At 38.5% G+C, this 20,623-nt stretch overlaps 1 protein-coding gene across 1 annotated transcript in view; it reads left to right on the forward strand.

Moving 5' to 3' along the window:
* LOC110218426 (catenin alpha-2) overlaps nucleotides 1–20,623 on the forward strand; it is a 1,469,797-nt gene that overhangs the window by 160,781 nt on the left and 1,288,393 nt on the right. Inside the window, 1 exon segment of the mRNA XM_021001143.2 lies at nucleotides 2,970–3,076. Coding sequence (XP_020856802.1) covers nucleotides 2,975–3,076 — 102 coding nt within the window. The 5' untranslated portion in view covers nucleotides 2,970–2,974.

Here is a 20,623-nt window from a genome sequence, read left to right on the forward strand (position 1 = left end):
TGTGTTCAACTCTTTGTGACCCCATTTGGGGTTTTCTTGGCAAAGATACTGGAGTAGTTTGTCATTTCCTTCTCCAACTCATTTTATAGATGAGGAAACTGAGGCAAACAGGGTGAAGTTACTTGCCCAGGGTAACACAGCTAGTAAGTGTATGATGTCAGATTTGAACTCAGGTCCTGTTGACTCCAGGGCTGGTATGCTATCCAGTACACCACCTAGCTGTCATGGGGAGTGAAATGCCATTTCTGTTCATACTTATAATAGGCTTCTAAGAGTTAATTTTGATAGAAATGATTAGAGATCTTGATTTATAAGAAATGCAGTGATTGAATATACTGATTCACAGGGAAGGAAAGAGTCACACAGAACTTGATTTACATTCTTCAGAGGGAAATAACTTAGATTGATTTTGTACAGGTTCTGATTGCTTGTCAGTGGTTAAATTTCAAAGGAAAAATATATGTCCTCTAGCAATTCATTGAATTATATTAAGAACATTAACACAATCTAATTTGAATTTATTTCCCTGAAGCCAGGGCCACTCCTCTCTCTCTCTCTCTCTCTCTCTCTCTCTCTCTCTCTCTCTCTCTCTCTCTCTCTCTCTCTCTCTCTCTCTTTCTCTCTTTCTCTCTCTCTTTCTCATTGCTTATATGTAAGCAATATTACAGGAAAGATAATAATTCAGAATTCAGTTGGTGATTCAGAAAGAATTACCAAGTCAGAATTTGAGATTTAGAAGACTCGCTAGTCCAAGTCATACATGAAAGGGATCCCTGTTATAACAAACTTGACAAATGGTGGTCCAGCCTCTGCTGAAAGACTTCTGTTGAAGATCAATCCTCTTGAGGAAGATCTTTAACCTTTTAGTCTGTTCTGTTTGTTAGGAGGTTTTCCCTGTCATCAAGTCCAATATTGCATCTTTTCTCCTGATCCTGCCAAATAAAACAATTCTAATCCCTTTTCCATATCACAGACTTTCAAATATTTGAACACAGCCATCATGTCTAGCCCATGACTTCTCTTTTTCCAGGCTCAATATCCCTAATTCCTTCAACAGGTCCTCATGTGTCAGGGACATAAGGCAACCCTTCTTGCCAGCTTCTGATAATCTCCAGCCAATCAATTTCCTCCTTAAGCTGGGGCACCCACCATATAGTACTCCAGATAAGATCCCACAAAGGCATATTATAGGGGAAGTGTCACCTCTCTATTCTTAACCCCAAAGCCACTCTTAATTCAGCCCAAGATTCCATTTTTTTCTGAGGGGGGAGAGGGACTTTTCACACTGCCAAATTTATTTTACTGTGTTCTATAAAACATGAACAGGAATGCATTTGCTTTATGTAATTTGTAATGCTTGTTAGTAGTAGCAACCATAATTTTCTGGAATTTTAGCACTAAAGTCACATAATATCCTTACTATTCATGTGGAAGGGGAATTTCTGCTGCCTGAAGTAGAATTTAAGTTTTTGTTCTCTAAATAGCCTGGCCACAAATGGGAAATAGTAACTGGCTTTTATTTAAGGAGTGAGGATTCTCTCTTTGATGGTACATTATCACTTCCACATTGCAGGGGTAGGGGTGTGGCACCCCCCACAATCTGTAAAATCCAGGTAAACTTTTTGGCCCTCCCTTAGTTACCAGAGAAGACTGAATTTTTTATTTTTCCTTTATAGGGTATTTCCAGTACCTTATTGTAAAATTTGGGTTAAGTATTTGATCATAGGCTCTGGGTCACCTGCTGGCCTTTGCCTGTCATCCGCTGCATCCACAAAACTGCCCTTAAATTCCCATTTAATTTCTTATGCCAAACTGTAATATATTGAAACTGCAAAGCCATGATGTAGAAGAGATAACTGTAGAGTTAACTCTAATAGGCTAGCTGATTTATAAGCTTGTAGGATTCGAGATTTACTTGGAAGTTCAATCCTAGTCCTGCACATTTATTTTACAGTTTAAGGAAATAAGGTCAGTTGGTGAGCTGAAGGCCAGGCCACTACTTCAGCATCTTAAATGGGATCCAAATATGCATTTTCCTATCTCCAAGTCCAAGACCTCTCTTCTCCTCACTACACCACACTGCCTCTTAAAGAAGTAGAAAGGCTTCCTCCTTTCTCCTTAGGCTTGGTGGGATTTACTGTAAAAGAGGCTATCGATTCCTAGCCTGAGACCAAGTATGCCTTATAATTTGGAAAATGGCATAATTATCAGTGTCTTGAACTCACAGTTGTTTATATACATGCTAAATCATTTTTTAAAGTTCCATTTAAGTTGTCTAAACCTGAATTCTTTGTTAAATAGCTCTAGTCCCATAGTCTAGTCCCAAGTGTAGGCCTTCTTGAGGGTAGAATACTGGACTGGCCAGGATGAAGAAAACTTAGGTTTCAGTGCCTCAGATTACTAGTAGTGTGACTTGAGCAAATTATTCCAACATCTGACCCCTAATATCCTCATCTGCAAAGTGTGGATAATAAGAGTACGTATCTTATATGGTTGCAGATCAAGAGAGATAATGAATGTAAAGTGCTCTGAAAAGTCCTATAGAAATGAGAGTTCTAATCTCAGATGGGAGAGTGGGCATCTACTGATCATTTAATTCAGGCCAAACTGAAGCATGGATCTCCCCTATGATGTCTCCAATATCAATGGGCACCAAGTTTCTTGAAGACTGTCAGTGGTAGCAAGCTCACTTCCTCTTGAATTAGCCATACTTGGACAAGTATTGTCCATACTTGGATAGCCCTAATTATTAGGAAGATTTTGCATTTATTGAGCTAAAATTGGACTTGTTTTCACAGAAACTAAGCAGAAGCAACCATTTTGAATCCTATCCCAGATTATATCCAAGAGTAAATGATACACTTTGATTTGTTTCCTATTATATCCCATGTAAAGTATGAACTATTTATCTTATCCATTTATAAGAAAAATGTAGATTTCTATTTGACAGTATTTTATGTTGATTCTAGGGAGCATGACTTCGGCCACTTCACCTATCATTTTAAAATGGGACCCCAAAAGTTTGGAAATAAGAACACTGACAGTGGAGAGATTGCTGGAACCTCTTGTTACACAGGTAAGACAATTTGTCTTTTACATTCACATGGCTCTGTCTTCATTATGTTGTAACTTGTGAGAGAAATTAGAAGTGTTGTTAAAAGAGAAACCGACTGTCCTCTCCTTTTTATTTGTTACCGAGCCATTCATTGAACATTGTTTATTATTATTTCAGACTACATTTTGCAAGATCTGCTTGATCAACTTCTTGGCCAACTGGGATTTAAAATTCTTTTTTTTTTTAAAGTCACCCATATGAAAGCATATGATTCATGGAATTAATTTGTTAAGATAATTGAGTAGAGCTACTGGACCTGGGTGAAAGGGGACCTCATTTGCAGTCCTGAAATCAAAGTCTATATAAAAGATTTCTTCCTCACTTTTAAATGCAAATGCATAGCTAGGAAACAGTGTTTATAAGCTGAACATTATCTATTGAATTTCCCTTCAGTTGACAAAGCAGCATTCATTTCACTGAGATGTTGAACTGTCCTTTTCAGAGTTATCACACCTTGCCATATTTCATCAAGATGACTGTCATCATAAAAAAAATCTCAAAATGTTCCAGTTTACCTAGCTCATTTTGCAGGACATTTTGGCACAGAAAAAATTTTTTTCTTATGGGAATTGTCCAGTGCCTGGACTGGGCTGGATGGTCCTGGTAATCCCCAAGTAGTGACAGTGAGGGAGTTTGCTTTTGTAACATGTTATAAGAAGTAGTTTTATGCACAATGCAGCAATACTGTATATTATTATTGAGAACAATTCTGTGGATTTTCATAAGAACTTATATTTTATCATTATTTACATTGTACTTATAAAAAGTCCTTTTGCTAAACTCCCTGCTCCTGGAGGCATATGAGGATATGTTCAATCTCTCACACTTGGTTCTCACCCTAGGAGTTCTACTCCTGCCAATTGCATCTGGGATTGCATAAAATGGTAGAAGAACAGAGGTCCTTCTCCTCCCTCTTTGCCTCCATCAGTCATGATCTGTATTTGTCAGAAACTGTACAAACTTGTGAAACATCAAGCAGGAGGCTTTACCTTGCCATAACTTGAGCCCCTAGCTTCTCTCTGTTCATTTATATTGGTGTCTGGCCTCAGTTTCCTATGGAAGAGCTGGAAATGAGAGTTGTCTGCAGAAGACAGCAAACATGGTGGGAACTTATCAGACAACTTAGATTTTAAAAAGTTACATAATGAAGGTGGAGGTAAAGCTAAGCAGTGAAAGATGGGCAGGAGTGTGGTACAGGTGAGGAAAAATAATGTGAGGAATGCTAATGCTCAAAATGCATTGAGGTTGGTGAGGAAAGTACACAGCCAAGAGTGACTGCTGTTTTTAAGGCTTGTGTGGTGCTTCATCCTACCTGCTTGTAGAAGACCATGCCATCAGGAAGATGATGCCATGACTTGCAATTGAATTGAATTTGAGTGAAGGAGGTCTCTGCAAAGTCACCAGCCTCACTTTCTCCTCCAGAGCCATGTGGGTCCAATAGCCAGATATCAATCTGGACATCTGGAGATGGCCCAGGATGCAGTGGGGCACCTTAGCCTTTTTAAGCTAAGATCTTTACAAGTTCTTACTTTGACTGAGGCAACACCTATTCAGTGATTAGATCTGTTTAAGAAGTGAATCAAAGGATGGCCCATTTAATTAAAAGAAAATATCAGACTGAGAGGGGAGACCCTCCTGGTTGCTGGCTGAAAGAGAAACAATTACTATTTGCATTCACTCTGACCCACTGGGGCCCCCAAAATAACCTTTAAGTGGTGCTTGGGCAGGGACCTATTGTTGGCTCCTCTTTAAAGGTATCTTATGGACAAAAGAGGATGAGAGAAGGGGTAGCACTGCTTCTTAGAAAGAAAGCAGAAATACTCAGTTGAAAGTTTTACTTTTTGTTTCTTTGCCAAAGAGAATACCTTTTATGCTGGATATGACAGGAAAAAAAAAGACTAACATTGGCAATACCTGGAGAGGGTAAAAGGGCGGGTATGTGGCACAGTGAATAGAGTACCAGGCCTGGAGTCAGGAAGACCTGAGTTCAAATCCAGCCTCCAACTCTTACTAACTGTGTGACTCTGGGTAAATCACTTAACCCTGTTCGCCTTAGTTCTTCATCTGTAAAATGTGCTGGAGAAGGAAATGACAAATCACTGTGGTATCTTTGCCAAGAAAACTCAAAATGGGGTCATGAAGAGTCAGACATGACTAAATTGATGGAACATCTGCCCTTGATGAATTAAGGTCATAGACAAATCAAAAGACTGGGGTTGGCAGGAATGTCAGAGATCCTCCTGCTTCACTTGCTTCATGCCTCTTTGGCAAGATCACCCAGCATTCAAACTGTACTGCAGAGAGTACAGCTCCAATGGGCTGGCCACATAGCCCAAATTCCAAATGTCCTTTTACCTAAAGGACTATTTTACGTAGAAGTCACACAAGGCAAGAACTCACATGGACATCAGAAGAAATGGTGCAAGGACACTCTCAAGGTCTCCCTGAAGAACTTTAGTATTGATTGGGAGACATAGGAGACATTGACACAGGACCATCCAGCATGGTGGACCAACATCAAAGAAGATGCTGTGCTTTATGAGCAAAGCAGAATTGCAGCAGCACTGTGACATGTACACATCAATTTAAAAAGAGACTATTTGTGCCAGACCTCTGGTGGAGCCTTCTGAGCTCATGTTGGACTGATCAGCCACAGTGGAACTCACCGGACCTTGACTCCCAAGTCATGATGTCACTGGGCCTCTTCAGAAAGAGGAGGAATGACAAACAACTTCAGGCTCCACTCTCCTTGACTTATGTGTTGTCTTCTCCCATTAGAATATAAGCTCCTTGAGGGTGGGGATTGTCTTGTTTGCAAGTTTTCAAAGCACTTGTTTGGCTACATTTAACACAATTTCTAGTTCAGATTAAGTGATTAAAAATTCTCTAGTATAACTCCCTCATTTTACAGATGAGAACACTGAGGCACTGAGGGCTTGAAAAGACTTGCCCAAACTTACCAAGATACTAAGTACCTTGTTTGAAGTCCATAACTCATCCTCCAAGGTCAGAGCACCAATTCTAATCATCACAGCCAGAACAAGTGTCTTTTGTTACTGAAAGAATGAGAAGTTAATAGAGGCATTATCAGTAATATTTCAAAGTTCATGGAGAACACAAGAGGTGCTTGCTGATCATGTCCAATTGAGTTGGTGTTCAGTTCTTTGGTAGTATCCTGACTCTTTAGGACCTCATTTGGGTTTTCTTGGCAAAGTGGTTTGCCATTTCCTTTTCCAGCTCATTTTATAGATGAGGACCTAAGGCAAACAAGGTGAAGTGACTTTTTGCCCAGGGTCACACAGCCAATAAGTGTCTGAAGCCAGATTTGAACTCAGGAATGAGTCTTCCTTGCTTTGGGCCTGGCACTGTATCCACTTTGGCCTTCTAGCTGCCTATGCAACTTTCAGCATTGAGAAGGGCACATGTGACTTCTTTTTTTAAGCAAGGGGGAAAGCAGAAAAAATCTGTCAGTTCCTTTAATTTTTGGAAAAATTCTAGAGCAGATTATTAAGGAGAGATTTAGTCAACATCTAGAAAAGGAAAAAGTGATTGCAAAGAGTCAGCATGATTTCACCAAGATCCAATCATGACAACATAACTATTTCATTTTGACAGGGATCTTGAAATGGTGGATTAGGGCAATTTTGTAGGCATCATTTATTTCAATTTTAGTACATCAAGTGTATTTGTAGAAAAAAAGTGGAGAGATGCAGGGTAAACAGTGATGCCTATAAATGAGTTTGAAGTTGGTTGAATTGAAAGACTGAAAGAGTTTTTCAGTGTCAGTTTGGCATGGGATCTCTTCTGGTGCTGTTTAACATTTTAATCATTGACTTGGATAAAGGCAGAAGTGGCATACCTATTAGATTTACAGATGGCACAGAACTGCTAGAAATAGCTAACATGCTAGAGAGTGGATCAGCATGCAAAAAAGGTTTTTTAGGCTAGAACATTGTGTCAAATCCAAAAATGCCTTCAGTAGGAGGAACTATATGGCCTTACTCTTGGATTCCTAAGTACAAAAATGGCAGAGCCATGATTAGACCAGTGAGGGAAGCGGGGGTTAGCTCTCAGAGGAGTAGTTAATATGATTTAGTTGTATGATATCATAGCCAAAAATATGAATATGATCTTGGCTGCATTAAGCAAGGAAGATCTATCAGGAAAACAAGGAAGTGATGGTCCCACTGTATTCTTTCCCACTTGCAGAACATTGAGAAGATCATGCCCAGTAATCTTGGGGATTTCCAAAGGGGCGCAATCAGGATGGCAAAGGACATTGACTCCATATGATATAAGGATCAGTTGCGGGAACTGGAGATGTTCTGTTAGAAAAAGAGACGATTCAGGAATGGGGAACATGATGGCTGTCTTCAAGTATTTGAAAAGGGCTGTCATTGGGAAAAGACTGTTGGCTTGGTGTTAGACATTAACATATATGCTCCTTGAATCCAGGGTCAGGGTCACCTTTGCATTTGTGTCTGTAATGCCTGGCATGCACTAGGCACTTAAGAAAGATTTATTAATTGAATAACCTCTTCCATCCCAGAAAGGAGAAGTAGGACCAATGGGTAGAGGTTCGACAAGGGCAAATTTGCTTTCTAATAATGATTTACCCCAAAATAGAATTGGCTACATTGGTGGAATTTATAGGTACTTGCTCAAAGGACAGAGGACTCAATAAAAACTTGAATACATAAGATAGTGGGATCCTTTTATGGTATAAATCGGACCACTGAAGTCCAATCTAATTATTAAATTTTGAGATTTTGTCAATGTAGATTAATAGCTAACTTAAATATTGAAAAAACATGCCTTATGGGAATTACATACATAGCATGTTGTACTTCTCAAATATTTTGTGTTTTTTTAGTTAGATGATTTTTTTTAGCAATGTTATGGGTCTCCATTGCCTTTCTGTTATCATCTTTCCAAGCAATGGAATTAATAGACACATAAGCCAATAAATATCCTTGCTTAAGGGCCTCATACAAAGTTATTGACACTCCTATTTGCTGTGCTTTCCATTCATGATTTAGTCTGTTCAGTCATTTTTGGTCTGTCAGGTAAATATAATGCTTTAACCCACCTTCTCCTTCCAAAGAAAGTACACTATATTAGACATTTCACTTTCTATAGTTAGGAGGTGAACTGAAGAGCCTGAGTCTGTGCCTCAGTGCAAGTCAACACTAATTTTAGTGATGTAACAGTAGATGGAATGCAATTCAGTATTCTATCATTACTTTCTGTAAACATCAGTCAACAAGCATTTAATATCTCCCTACTATCTCCCAAGTGCTGTGTCAAATGCTAGCAATACAAAGAAAAATGAAAGAAAAAAACACAAAATGAATAGTTTTTACCCTTGAAGAGCTCACAGTGTAATACCTAGCTTTAATGAATCACACATGTATGTTTTGAAATGGGATAGTTGAAAAAGGCTTCTCCACATTTGATATTATGTCTATCAAACATTGTTCCATCATTTTTCAGTTGTGTCCAGCTCTTTGCGACCTCATTTGGGGATTTCTTGGCAGAGATACTGGATAAGTTGGCCATTTCCTTCTCCCATTCATTTTAGAGATGAGGAAACTGAGGCAAACAGGGTTAAGTGGCTTGACCAGGGTCACCCAGCTAGTAAGTATCTGAAGTCAGATTTGAACTCAGGAAGATGAGTCTTCTGACTCCAGGTCCAGCACTGTGTCACCTAACTGCCTCTCCCATAAAACATTCAAACATCTATTATGATGTTTCAGGCACTCCTCTCCTGTGTATTGGAATAAGATCTTAACAGGAAGTCTGACATAGCGATTGGACCTTAAAAGACCAAATAATGAAGAGAAAGCACTGAGATTTTCATAAAGAAATGAGAATCTTAATAAACAGCTCAGAACGTGGCACTGAGAATAAAAGCTATTCTAAAGCCACCATTATGGAGGGGCAGGAGAGAAACAGACTTTGGAAATTCAAAAAAGTCAGAAGAATATTCCCCAAATACTCAGGCCCAGCAGCCTTGCTTCATTCCCAGTAGACAGTGACAAGGGATGAAGGGAAACAAGGAGGCAGGAGATTTTGAGGAGAACTCATTTACTGTAATAAGAGAAATGGTATTACAGTTTAATGCTAATAAATATTTTAAATCACCAATACACATTTAGCTGTTAATTTTATTTTAATAGAAAATGAGGCCTGAAAGTGTTTATCTGGCAGTGCTGCTCCTTGGGAGATTCCTTTGGGAAGAGTTATGATATGGAGGTCACTGCCATGTAAACTAAAAGAATTTATTCTTGTGAAATTTAGTCTGTTTTGAGAAGTACGTACTTGGCTGACATATATAGCAGCAGGAGCAATCAGCTTGTGTTCTTAGGTTCAGTGTGCATTTGTCTGGAGCCTAGTCCTTCCCTAGAGGTTGTAGTTTTTCAGCTATTGAATATGAGGCTTACTTTTTAAATGTTTCCTTCTGGGAAGGAAAAAAAAAACCTGCCTCTTTTGTCCTAAAAGTATTTACAATTATTGTTGAGTTCTTTCTGTCATTTCTGACTATGCATGACCCCATTTGGGGTTTTCTTGGCAAAAGTATTGGAGTGGTTTGTCATTTGCTTCTCCAGTTCATTTTACAGATGAGGAAACTGAGGCGAGCAGGGTTAAGGGACTTGCCTAGGGTCACACTCTTAGTAAGTGTCTGAAGCCAGATTTGAAGAATTTGGACTTGGGTCTTTCTGACAATAATGGGGCAATGTGACCTGGACTCCTGAAAGGAAAAGACCATGTCTTTGAACACAACCCAGCCCCTGAACTTTCCCATACATTTCAGCAGCCCACATCCCTGGTGTTACCCAGCAGCATCTGGCCTGTCCAATCTATTTAAATACTCAATAATCCTTTTAACTGTCCTTTCACTGTGGCTCTATGACCACTTAACTCCTCTCACATCTGGCCCAGCCCAGGCAATTTACCACTCCTTAACCCCATCCAAAACTTCTCACAGAATCTTACCCCCATTAAATTGTACAAATTGTATTGGCAATACAATAGCACAGATGTATTAGGAATCTTGCCCATGTAACTGGTATTATAATAAAACCTCACTTTACTCTGACTGAAAGAAGGCTTGAGTGTACCCTTGCATTTCAGGGTTCCTAGCACCCCAAATCACAACTCCAGACCTGGCAGTCTATCCAATGTGCTAACTATTAATTTATGATTTAAAAAACTTGGAGTAATCAGTCCCAATATTGAAAGCAAGGTGAGCCCTAGTTAAGCCCTTTGAAAAGTAATCTTTTTTTTGGTTCCCTTTGTCTGTATCTTGCATCCTGTATTAGCTTACAGCAGAATGCCAGTTTCCTGAGGGCAAAGATGGGTTTTTTTTGTCTTTGTAGTCCTTGTTCTGAGTATAGTTCTTTGCACTGTTGTGGGCCTGTGATGTCATCTGTGTGGGGAGATCCTTGGAGAAATTCCCTCCATGTTCATAAATGGCCAGCTGTTTGTACCTTGTATTTTGAGAGAGCTGCTTGAGGCTCTGAAGAGTAAGCAATTTCCCCAGCCATGTGGTCAGAACATGTTAGATGTGGGATTTAGAGCCAAGTCCTCCAGAAATTCTTTTACCCTAGACTGTCCTATGTACAGAGCTACATACAGAGCAAGCAATTTGATAAATCTTTGGATATAATTTCATTGTTTGCTGTCTTAGGCTTCTAGTGCTTATCAATCACTCAGTCAAACAAAAAGCATTTTTAAGCACCTGCTATATGACTCACATTGTTTTAATCACTTGCAATTTCCCTCAAATGTTCAGCACATTGAATGTTTTCCATTGACCTCTTTCTTTAAAATTCTGAGCTTAGAACTTTGTTGGTTATCAAGATATCATTATTGATTATGGGTGGGCAGCTAGGTGGTGCAGTGGACAGATCTAGAGTTAGAAAGACCTGAGTTCAAATCCAGCCTGAGATACTCACTAGTTTTGTGACCCTGGGCAAGTCAGTTAACTTTGTTCACCTCAATTTCCTTATCTGTAAAATGAGCTGGAGGAGGAAATGATAAGCGACTTCAGTATCTTTGCCATGAAAACCCCTAAATGGGTCACAAAGAGTCAGGTACCACTGAAACTTGTATTCCTAACACTTAGAACAGTGCCTGGAATAGTGTAAGCACTTAATGCTCTATTGATCTATGTATTTATCTATCCACTTGTCTCTGTCTGTCTGTCTCTGTCCATCCATCTGTCTCTCTGTCTAGCCAGCTGTCTATCATTGATTATTTTTTTTATCATTGATTATTAATAGTTTGCATCTGCTCTATTAAAGATATACGATATTGAATTGCTTGCCTTCTCAGTGAGGTTGAGTAGGGAGGAAGGAAGGGAGAGAATTTGGAATTCAAAGTTTTAAAAACAAATGTTAAAAATCATGTTTACATGTAACTTGGAAATAAGATACACAGGTAATAGGGTATAGAAATCTATCTTACCCTACAGGAAAATAGAAGGGGAAGGGGATAAGAGAAGGGGGGAGGTAATGGAAGGGAGGGCAGATTGGGAAAGGGTTAATCAGAATACAGGCTGTCTTGGGGTGAGGGAGGGGAGAGATGGAGAGAAAATTTAGAACTTAAAATCTTGTGGAAGTGAATGTTGAAAGCTAAAAATAAATAAATGAATTTCAAAAAGAAAGATATATACTTTTGATTGTTATCCATAGTTGGCAGGGCATTACCTTTATTTAAAATTAATAGGTCCTTAAATACATTTCAATAAGTAAGTTTTTACTTTGTTATATTTGCATAAAATTTCCTTAATCTGTTATTCTTTTAGTTTCATTATATTGCTTTTTGTTGTAAAAACTATAAAAGTTGAATGTAATATGGTGCAAATACCTTGTCTTCCTATTCTCAAAATAAGCAAGAAAAAGTCACCCCACCCCCACCACATACACATAATTGGAGCACAATATTATAAATCATTCTAAATAAGAGTATATTTACATATGCTCTGTTCCTTTGAAGTTTATAGTTTCTTTATGTTTAAATCTATCATCTATCTTGAATTGTACTTTGTAGGTGGCATGAGATGAAAGCTTAAATCCATTTCTTTAGCCCAGTATTTGTTTTCTATTGGTTTATCCAATCCAATCATTTTTAGATATTTGATTGGATGTCATTAGTTCATTGATCAATTTCTTTTCTTTCTTTCTTTTTCTTTTCCTTTTCTTTTTTTTTTTTGTCTTGTACTACAGGGTCTTGGCAATAACCAGTTTAACTTAGATTTTCTAGACTAAATGTGCAAGACCACCTACAGCAACTTTTTGTCTTCTTGGTGTTCCCCCTTGATATCTGTCTTCTTCTGAATTCTTACAAATAACATTTTAATAAGGATGAAAAATGATGATTAGAAATTTATAATTGAGCTAATGAGTTTGAAAGGTTTCTTCCCTTCCCTCTCCCACTCATTTTTTCTTTTTCATCTAGTGTCTTGGCATATTTTTTTTAATCGCTATTGAAATCATACCCCTTCTCCACTCAAGTATAATCACTGGTATGTTTGAAAGATTAAGATCAATAATTTTCCAGATAAAGGATGAGGAGAGAGAGGTTTCAGGAAATGTGTCTGTTTCAGTGCTTGGCCAAACTACATGTGCAAAACATCACAGTTTCCAAATTTAGAAAAAGCTGATATGAATAAATTTGAAATTATCAGTGTAATTAGAAGTTTATTTGCATTAAAAAACAAAGCTTTGCAGACTATATTGAATTTTGATTAATAATCTCAAAGAGTAGGTTAATCTTTTTTTTTCCATTCGATAAAGTATTTTCTGATTTAATCTGTATATATATGTGTGTGTGTGTGTGTGTGTGTGTGTGTGTATGTGTGCGCATACGTATACACACACATAAAACCTAAGGGGAAGGCAGGTTTCATTTTTATCAGTCATAGATATTCTTTCACAAGGAGTGATGTTTCAGCAGCTCCTCCATTAAAGCCACTACTTGAGGTCTCTTCATACCTTATTCTGAAATGATGGACCACTACATGTGGGCTCTAGAAGGTCCTACCAAATAATATAGGCATATAAATGGATTAGATTGCTCTTTTCTGTGAATTGGCCACACTAAGAGTCACTCATCACTGGAGGACTGGACACCCAGTGATCGTTTTTTGTTAAAGTTGCATCAAGTGAGGGAATTGTTCTATAATGAGACAGTAAGCTTAGATCTGTATTGTTGAAACAAGGACACACTCAGTGAAATAATACAAATAAAAATACATAGCATTTATGGAGCACATTAAGTTTTGCAAAGAGTTTTATATGTGTTATCTCCTTTGTTACTCATAGCAGTCTTTAAGGTATTTCCATCTCTATTTTATGGATAAGCAAACTGAGATTGAATGAGATTGAGTAACTCAGCCAAGGTCCACTGAAGAACTTTTCAGTCTCCATTGGAAAGCCAACGATGATTTGTTCTTATTATTTATCAAATCTAATTTAAGAAAAGATGGAGAATTGAACAGAATAGGAAGAGTGTGTAGAGAAAAGAATATTGGTTAGACCAGTCAACTTGGGTTCTGTTTCCAGCTGTTCCACATCCTACCTGTGACCTTGGACAAGTCACTTAACCTCTTTAAAATCTAAGTGTGGGAAGGCTGGTCACAAGAATCTCCATGACAGTGTATCCAAAAAGTAGTCCAACAAGAACTCTTTACTTTCCAAGGCACCCTGTTCTACTGCTGGATAGCTCCAATGAATAGGAAATAGTTTTCTTTAAATCAATCTTAAATTTTCTTTTCTAAAACCTAGCTCATTGCTCCTAGTTCTTCTTCTTGGGATCACACAGCAAATTTTCCACATAATGATCCTTCAGATATTTGAAAATAGCTATTCTCCCTCTCTCCTCTGACCATATCTTCTCTTCTCTGGACTGAACATCTTCAGTTCTTTTAACTAATCATCCAATAGCCTGAGACCCAAGTCCTTCACCATCTTGGTTGCCCTGCTCTGTTCATTCTTTAGTTTATCTAGGTCATTCTTCAAATATGACATGTAAAATTGAATACAGTTTCCACATGTGGTTTGAGCATGGCTTGTTATCCACCGATACTCTGGGTCTGATAAGTCAGTATAAATTTGCATTTTATTTTGATGGGTATGATGAAGGGAGGAGGCTAGTGTTTTCCTTTCTTTACCAATCTCAAACTTTCAGTCCACTACAATCCCCAGATCTTTTTTTTTTCAGCCCAGGTGATGTTTAGACATGCATTCCCACTTTGTATCTGTGTCATTGATAGTTTAAAACTTGAGTGTAAGATCTTACACTTATTTTTATTAATTTTCATCTCATTAGATGTGACCCAGTAAACTAGTTGGGTGAGATATTCTGAGCTTCTCTCTTTTCAACTTATTATCTATCCCCATTATAGAGAGGTCTGTCTAAGGTCCCTTCTAACTCAAAGTCATATATATAGTCTTATGAAAAGGTGTGAAGGGTTTGCAATATGGACCATTAAGTTATTGAAACAAATGATACAGATAAGTTGTTAAAAAGAGAATCATTGCAAATATAATAGATGAAACATGACTATTTAGGAGACCAGTCATCCATGCTCTTTTAAATTTAAAAAAAAAATTATTTTTTGGCAATTGGGGTTAAGTGACTTGCCCAGGGTCACACAGCTAGTATGTGTCAAGTGTTTGATCTCAGGCCGGATTTGAACTCAGGTCCTCCTGACTTCAGGGCCAGTGCTCTGTCCACTGTACCACCTAGCTTCCCCCATCCATGTTCTTTTAGAACAACCGAGAAGACTCAAAGTAATAACTTGTTTCAATTTTCTATTACATTCCAACAGTAGATATCTCACATGGCACTTCATTTCCCACCACCCTTCTTTTGTATTGGCTGTCCCCAAGACTGGAATGGACCTCTGTCTGACCTCTGACCAGGAGAATTCCTATTTTTCCTCCACATTTAGTTTATATGCCATCTTCTGTATGAAGTCTTTCCTCTTCTTACCTAGAAATCAGCTTAAATACTTTTTTGTATATATCAAATTAGAAGCTAATTTTTGTCATTCCTCCCTTCACATGTTTCTTTACATGCCCTTCTGCCCACTCACTTCACCACCACCCTTATTATATCTCTACTGAATTCATACAGTTGCCTTATATTGATCTTTCTACCTCACACCCTCCCTACCTCAATCCATCCTCTGTTGTTTGTGTTGTGTTGTTCAGTTGTTTTTCAATCATATTGAAATCTTCATGACCCCATTTGGGGTTTTCTTGGCAAAGATACTGGAGTGGTTTTCCATTTCTTTCTCCAGCTCATTTTACATATGGGGAAACTGAAGCAAACAGGGTTAAGTGATTTGCCCAAGGTCACACAGCTAGTAAGTGTCTGAGGCCAGATTTGAACTAATGTAGATGAGTCTTTCTGATTCCATGCTCAGTGCTCTATCCACTTCACCAACCTTTACTTAGCTACTAAAATCATTTTCATAGAGTTAAGCTCTCACCATGTCACTACTCCTTCTTTCTTTGGGGACAGCAGCATATTCTTGCCTTTATCACCTCAGTCTCTGGTGGTGGTGGGATTTGATTCATACTTTAATTCAGTTCCTCTATAGTTTTCTCTCAATAAGTTCATGGCCGGAAGGGGCATGTCTGCTGGTGAGTACTTCTGCTGGGCCGGGACCTGCAAGGTCATGCCTGAAGACCTCTATTTGCTCCTCATACAATTAGTGCTATTACAGTGGCTGCAAACTGGCCTAGATTCCAGCTCCCAGACTCTTGTAACTTCCTTTAAAAACCCAAGGTCTGAGACTCCATTCTCTTCACATAGAACAGAAAGGCAGAAATGAAAAGACCGAAGGTCAAGGCCTGTTTCTTGAGGTTCTTTTGGTTTCAGAGAGAGATGAAGGCTCTTAAGGCCTTCCCTCTTACCTCAAATTTCCTCCTCAGATGTTGTGAGTGACAGAGTTACCAAGGGAAACCCAAAGAGCAAATGAGGCCAAGAAGAAATAATTGAAGGGGGCAGGCCTTTCTGGTTGCCTCCAAAGCTAGTCAGAGGGCCTTGGGTTCACCACATGGTAAGCTACCCAGGGCCAGCTATGGAATGTCTTTGCATGCTCTTCAGTCCCTCAGAAGTACTTCCCTTACATATCATCATTACCGTTCTCCTGGAAATAAACTGCCTGGTATCCTCTGAAAGAAATGATTATTTCTCTCTCATATTAATAGCCAATTATTAAAATTGGGGGACCCAAGCTTTTTTCCTTGTTCTATGTCATTGCCCTAAGCCCAGTTTCTCAAGGACAGGGTTTATGGAAGACTGCGTTAACATTTTCCTCATTCTAGGTATTGTTACTCTACCCAACTAGATCAGCTTTATTATCTAAGAGGAATTCCTGTCCATTGTGTTCTACTCAAGTTAATTTGGGTGGAGATAGATCCCCCTCTAGGTTGCCCAAGGCTATAGTCCTTTTGTCTAAGAGTGACATAATGTCGCTATCCCAGGCTCTCAATGGAATAGATTCACCTCTCATTAATTGTTAACCAAGATAATTGCCAGCCTCTGGAACACCCACTTTTCTCAGGGCATGTAAAGTGTGAGTACACTACCATGATCGGTCTTTGGCATTCAAGAGTGTCACTGGCCTTTTTATTAATAAAATGCTAGCAATATTAATAAAATGACTACCCAGAAACTACGTCTCTCAAATTTTTTAAGCATCACACCTCTACATGTGGAAAGCTCATCCTAGCTACACTCCATTGCACTCGGTTTGCTCATCTGTAAAATATAGAATACATATATTACTTACCCCACCATTTTGGATTGAAAGAAATATAACTAAAGCAATATGTAAATTTTAATATGCTGTATTGAAGTTTGCTATTATTATCAGTTTATGTACATTATTCCTCCTTATTCTGCTTCTCTCATTTTTATTACTAAAATATTTTAATAAAGAGGGGAAATCATGGTAATAAATTCAGCAAATTGGCTGTGTAGTGGAAGTGATCCTTAAGTTTTTTGAATAAAAATGTGTGTGCTGAAATGTGAAATATTTGTGTTTTTCTTTTTTACTATTAGCTATGTATTCATTTGCTTAATGACCATAATTCAACTCATTTATAAGTTCATATGAATATATGAACAAAGATATGATGACATTAAATAATATTTAACTTCTGTTCAATATCTGGCATCTTGGTAAAGGGGAAAAATACTCTTGGAATCAGAAGACATGGGTTTAAATTCCCCCTTCTGATCCTTGTGACTTGTGTTATGAAGACACTTAACCTCCTAAGCCAGGGGTGGGGAGCCTGCAGCATCCAGGCCACCTGTGACCCTCTAGGTCCTTTAGTGTGGCCCTTTAACAGAATCCAAACTTCACAGAACAAATCCCCTTAATAAAAGGATTTGTTCTGTAAAACTTGGACTCTGTCAAAAGGCCACACCCAAGGACCTAGAAGGCCACATGTGGCTTCAAGGCCACAGGTTCCCCACCCATGTCTAGACCCTTAGTTCCCTGATCTGTAAAATGAAAAGGTTTGAACAGAAAGCCTCTAAGGTCCCATTCGACTCTATATGTGTAACCCTGGAACTCTAACAGCCAGGATTGAGTTACAGTTTGTTTAAGTAGATTTCTTTGGATTTAAAATCTTTATTTTTACCAACTCACTATGACTTTCCAAGCTCTTTATAAGTGATAGATAAGAAAATATTATTGGAAAAAGAGTTAAAGAAATAGAAATATTAGCTAATGTGAAGTTGTCCTAAAGACTAACTTAGTTTTCCAAATTATTACTGTATAGCACCTCCTCTGGTCTGGGCAGGTTGGGTCCCTAGAAGGAACTAACTCCTCTTCCCCTTTGAATTCTAGGATTCTAAAACATTGGGGTTTCTAATCCTATACCTCTGGAGCCTCTCACCTGTGTGCTCCCCATTATCAAAAACCCGGTTGAACTCCATCAACATTTAGAAAAGAGATTTCCTAAGAAGGTACAGCAAGTAGACTTACAAAATTAGTCTCCCTGAACTAGGGACTCCCTCTTGCCACTCACAAACATAAGACCCCTGAAAAGAATGTGTTTGAACTTAACGTATGATGGTGGGAAGGCACATTTGTGGAAAGGACAAGTGTCCGAAGTGGTACAACTCTGAGTCTTTGCCTCCCTGGGGCAAAGTCCTCTTTGCTCTCTGTGGAGTCCTAATGAAGTTAACTCTAGGTGTAGCTGTCTGCTGGCTTCAGAAGCACTGAATTCTTAAAGTCGGCAGCTGGAACTTCACTCTGTTATGAAGATTCATGATCCCTGATGTGATCATCATGGTCTGGTATCTTTCTTTTAACATTTGTCTATGGGAGTTTCTCTGTCATTGGCTACCATGACTCGGCTGACTACACCTCTGGTTGCTAGTCAAATTCTAATGGAATCTCAGAGTCTGACAGACTCTCACTGTCTCCTGGCTTCTCCCATCTCAGAATGTTCATTTACCTAAGAGCAGGAAAAATAAATACAAAAGAAACCAAGGCACTGGGTACTCATAGACACATCAGAGCTAAGTAGATGTCCTTTCAATCATCTAACAACTCTCAATAGTCCTGTTCTCCCTCATTTCCAGGAAGGAAGACTGGAAGATCACCTATTGATGTTAGCTAGATATTACAATGCTTAGAATTCTGGACTTGGAGTAAGGCAGGCCTAAGTTTGAAATCTACCCTTGGTCACTTAACGTCTCTCATCTCAATTTTCTCATGTGTAAAATGGGGACAATAGTAGCATCTACTTCCCAGGGTTGTTGTGAAATGAAATGAGAAAATTTATGTAAAGTACCACTGTCCCTATCACATGCAAACAGTTTCAGCTCAGCACCTCCTGAGTTATGATTCTCCTGCTTCTTCAATCAATTAAAAGACTTTTTACCATTGCACAGTATGAGACCATCTGTCAAACATGGCAAGGCAGTCTTTCAAAGTTTCTCATATTTTTGATTGGGACCAAGCAAGTACACATGCTCTGCATGACCCCCTGGGAAAAGCAAATCCAACCATGCCCTAAATACTGGGCCTTCATTGACTAGCACTCAATTTTAAATTTGGAAATTTACTTTAGGCCAGTTGATCAGTTTCCAGATAGAAGCTATAAGCTGCCTGTGTTTCATCCTGGTTTATAGTCCTTTAGGGCTTGCTTGAAAGAAGCCCTGTTCTCAAATTTTCCACCAATGCTGACTTAGATTTTCCTAGTTATTGTCATTAGAACATTTTGTGTTCTTCTGTCTCAAGCTGCCCCTGCTCCAGAAAGGTTGATGAGGAGAAGGATTTTCCTTTAAAATCTGAACAGGAATCATTCTGTATTACATGCACTGCTGGATTCAACTAGGGGATAACCATTCAAGAAAGAAGATAGCAGTGATACTGCAGACATCTACTGCAAAATGCTTGGAAGAGACTCATTTAAGCAATGGTTTGTCCTGCCTTGACTCAAATATCTAGCTGTGTGCTGGGGAGTGCAGGCAGGCAGCTCTGCCCCTGAGCATCTCAACTGGATAGAAACTTTCCTTTCAACCTAGACTTTGAAATGTAGCTCAGTGTAAGAAGCCTAAATGCATTTGAGAATTGGAGTAAAACTATACCTCTTCCGGTGGTTAAAGCAAAAAGAAGAAAAAGAAATTATCCGGATATTTGTAATATAACAAGAAATTAATTAAGGGGAAATAGCATCTTTTCCTTATTTCTGTTGTTAATTTATCCATAAGTCTATAACCAAAGCAGTCCAGTTAATCAAGGATTTCCTATACTGCCAAAGGAAAATGGAGTGTCCAATCAACTAGCTTGTGCCTAAATAAGTCTATTTTTCAATGTTATCATATTATTTGTGACTTAATGTGCTTTATTTCACATCATCACCCACTATCACTTAGTTTTCCTTCTGTCTCACACATTTTAGGAATATCTTTTGTCCTCCAAAGCAAGTCAGTCACCAATTTTTCCTTTATATATTTCCCATGTGACAGCATGTCTGTTCCTACTTCATGATCTTCATTTCTTATATGAACAGGCGGTAGCTGCTTTATAGCTACTATTCTCTTCTCCATTATCCTTTGAATATTCATCACACATGTGCACACACACGCACACACACACACACACACACACAACACATAAACTACCCAGGTGATCCGTCTAATTGTAACAATCTAGAGGGTAGATTCTTCATTCATTAGGTTTTTCCTCTGTGGATGGTGAGGCCAAACTCTTTGGAGTGGTTGTGGCTCATATCCAAGAAGTTCAATAATGCCCCAGAGTCTTATACAACAGAAACAATGTAACCCTCAAAAACAGCAGCACCTAGAGGACTTCACCATCCACAGGGAATCCCTTTTCAAATAGGGTGGACTCTGTAATGTATTTTTTCCATCATAGTCAGAACATATTTGGCAAGCCTACATCTTCCGGTTTTATGCCTTGCATTATATTAGAAGTTTGTTAAATGGCATTAATTTAAAGCACAAAGT

This window comes from Phascolarctos cinereus, unplaced genomic scaffold, assembly GCF_003287225.1.
Source record: "Phascolarctos cinereus isolate Bilbo 61053 unplaced genomic scaffold, phaCin_HiC Scaffold_2;HRSCAF=192, whole genome shotgun sequence".
Taxonomy (NCBI): domain Eukaryota; kingdom Metazoa; phylum Chordata; class Mammalia; order Diprotodontia; family Phascolarctidae; genus Phascolarctos; species Phascolarctos cinereus.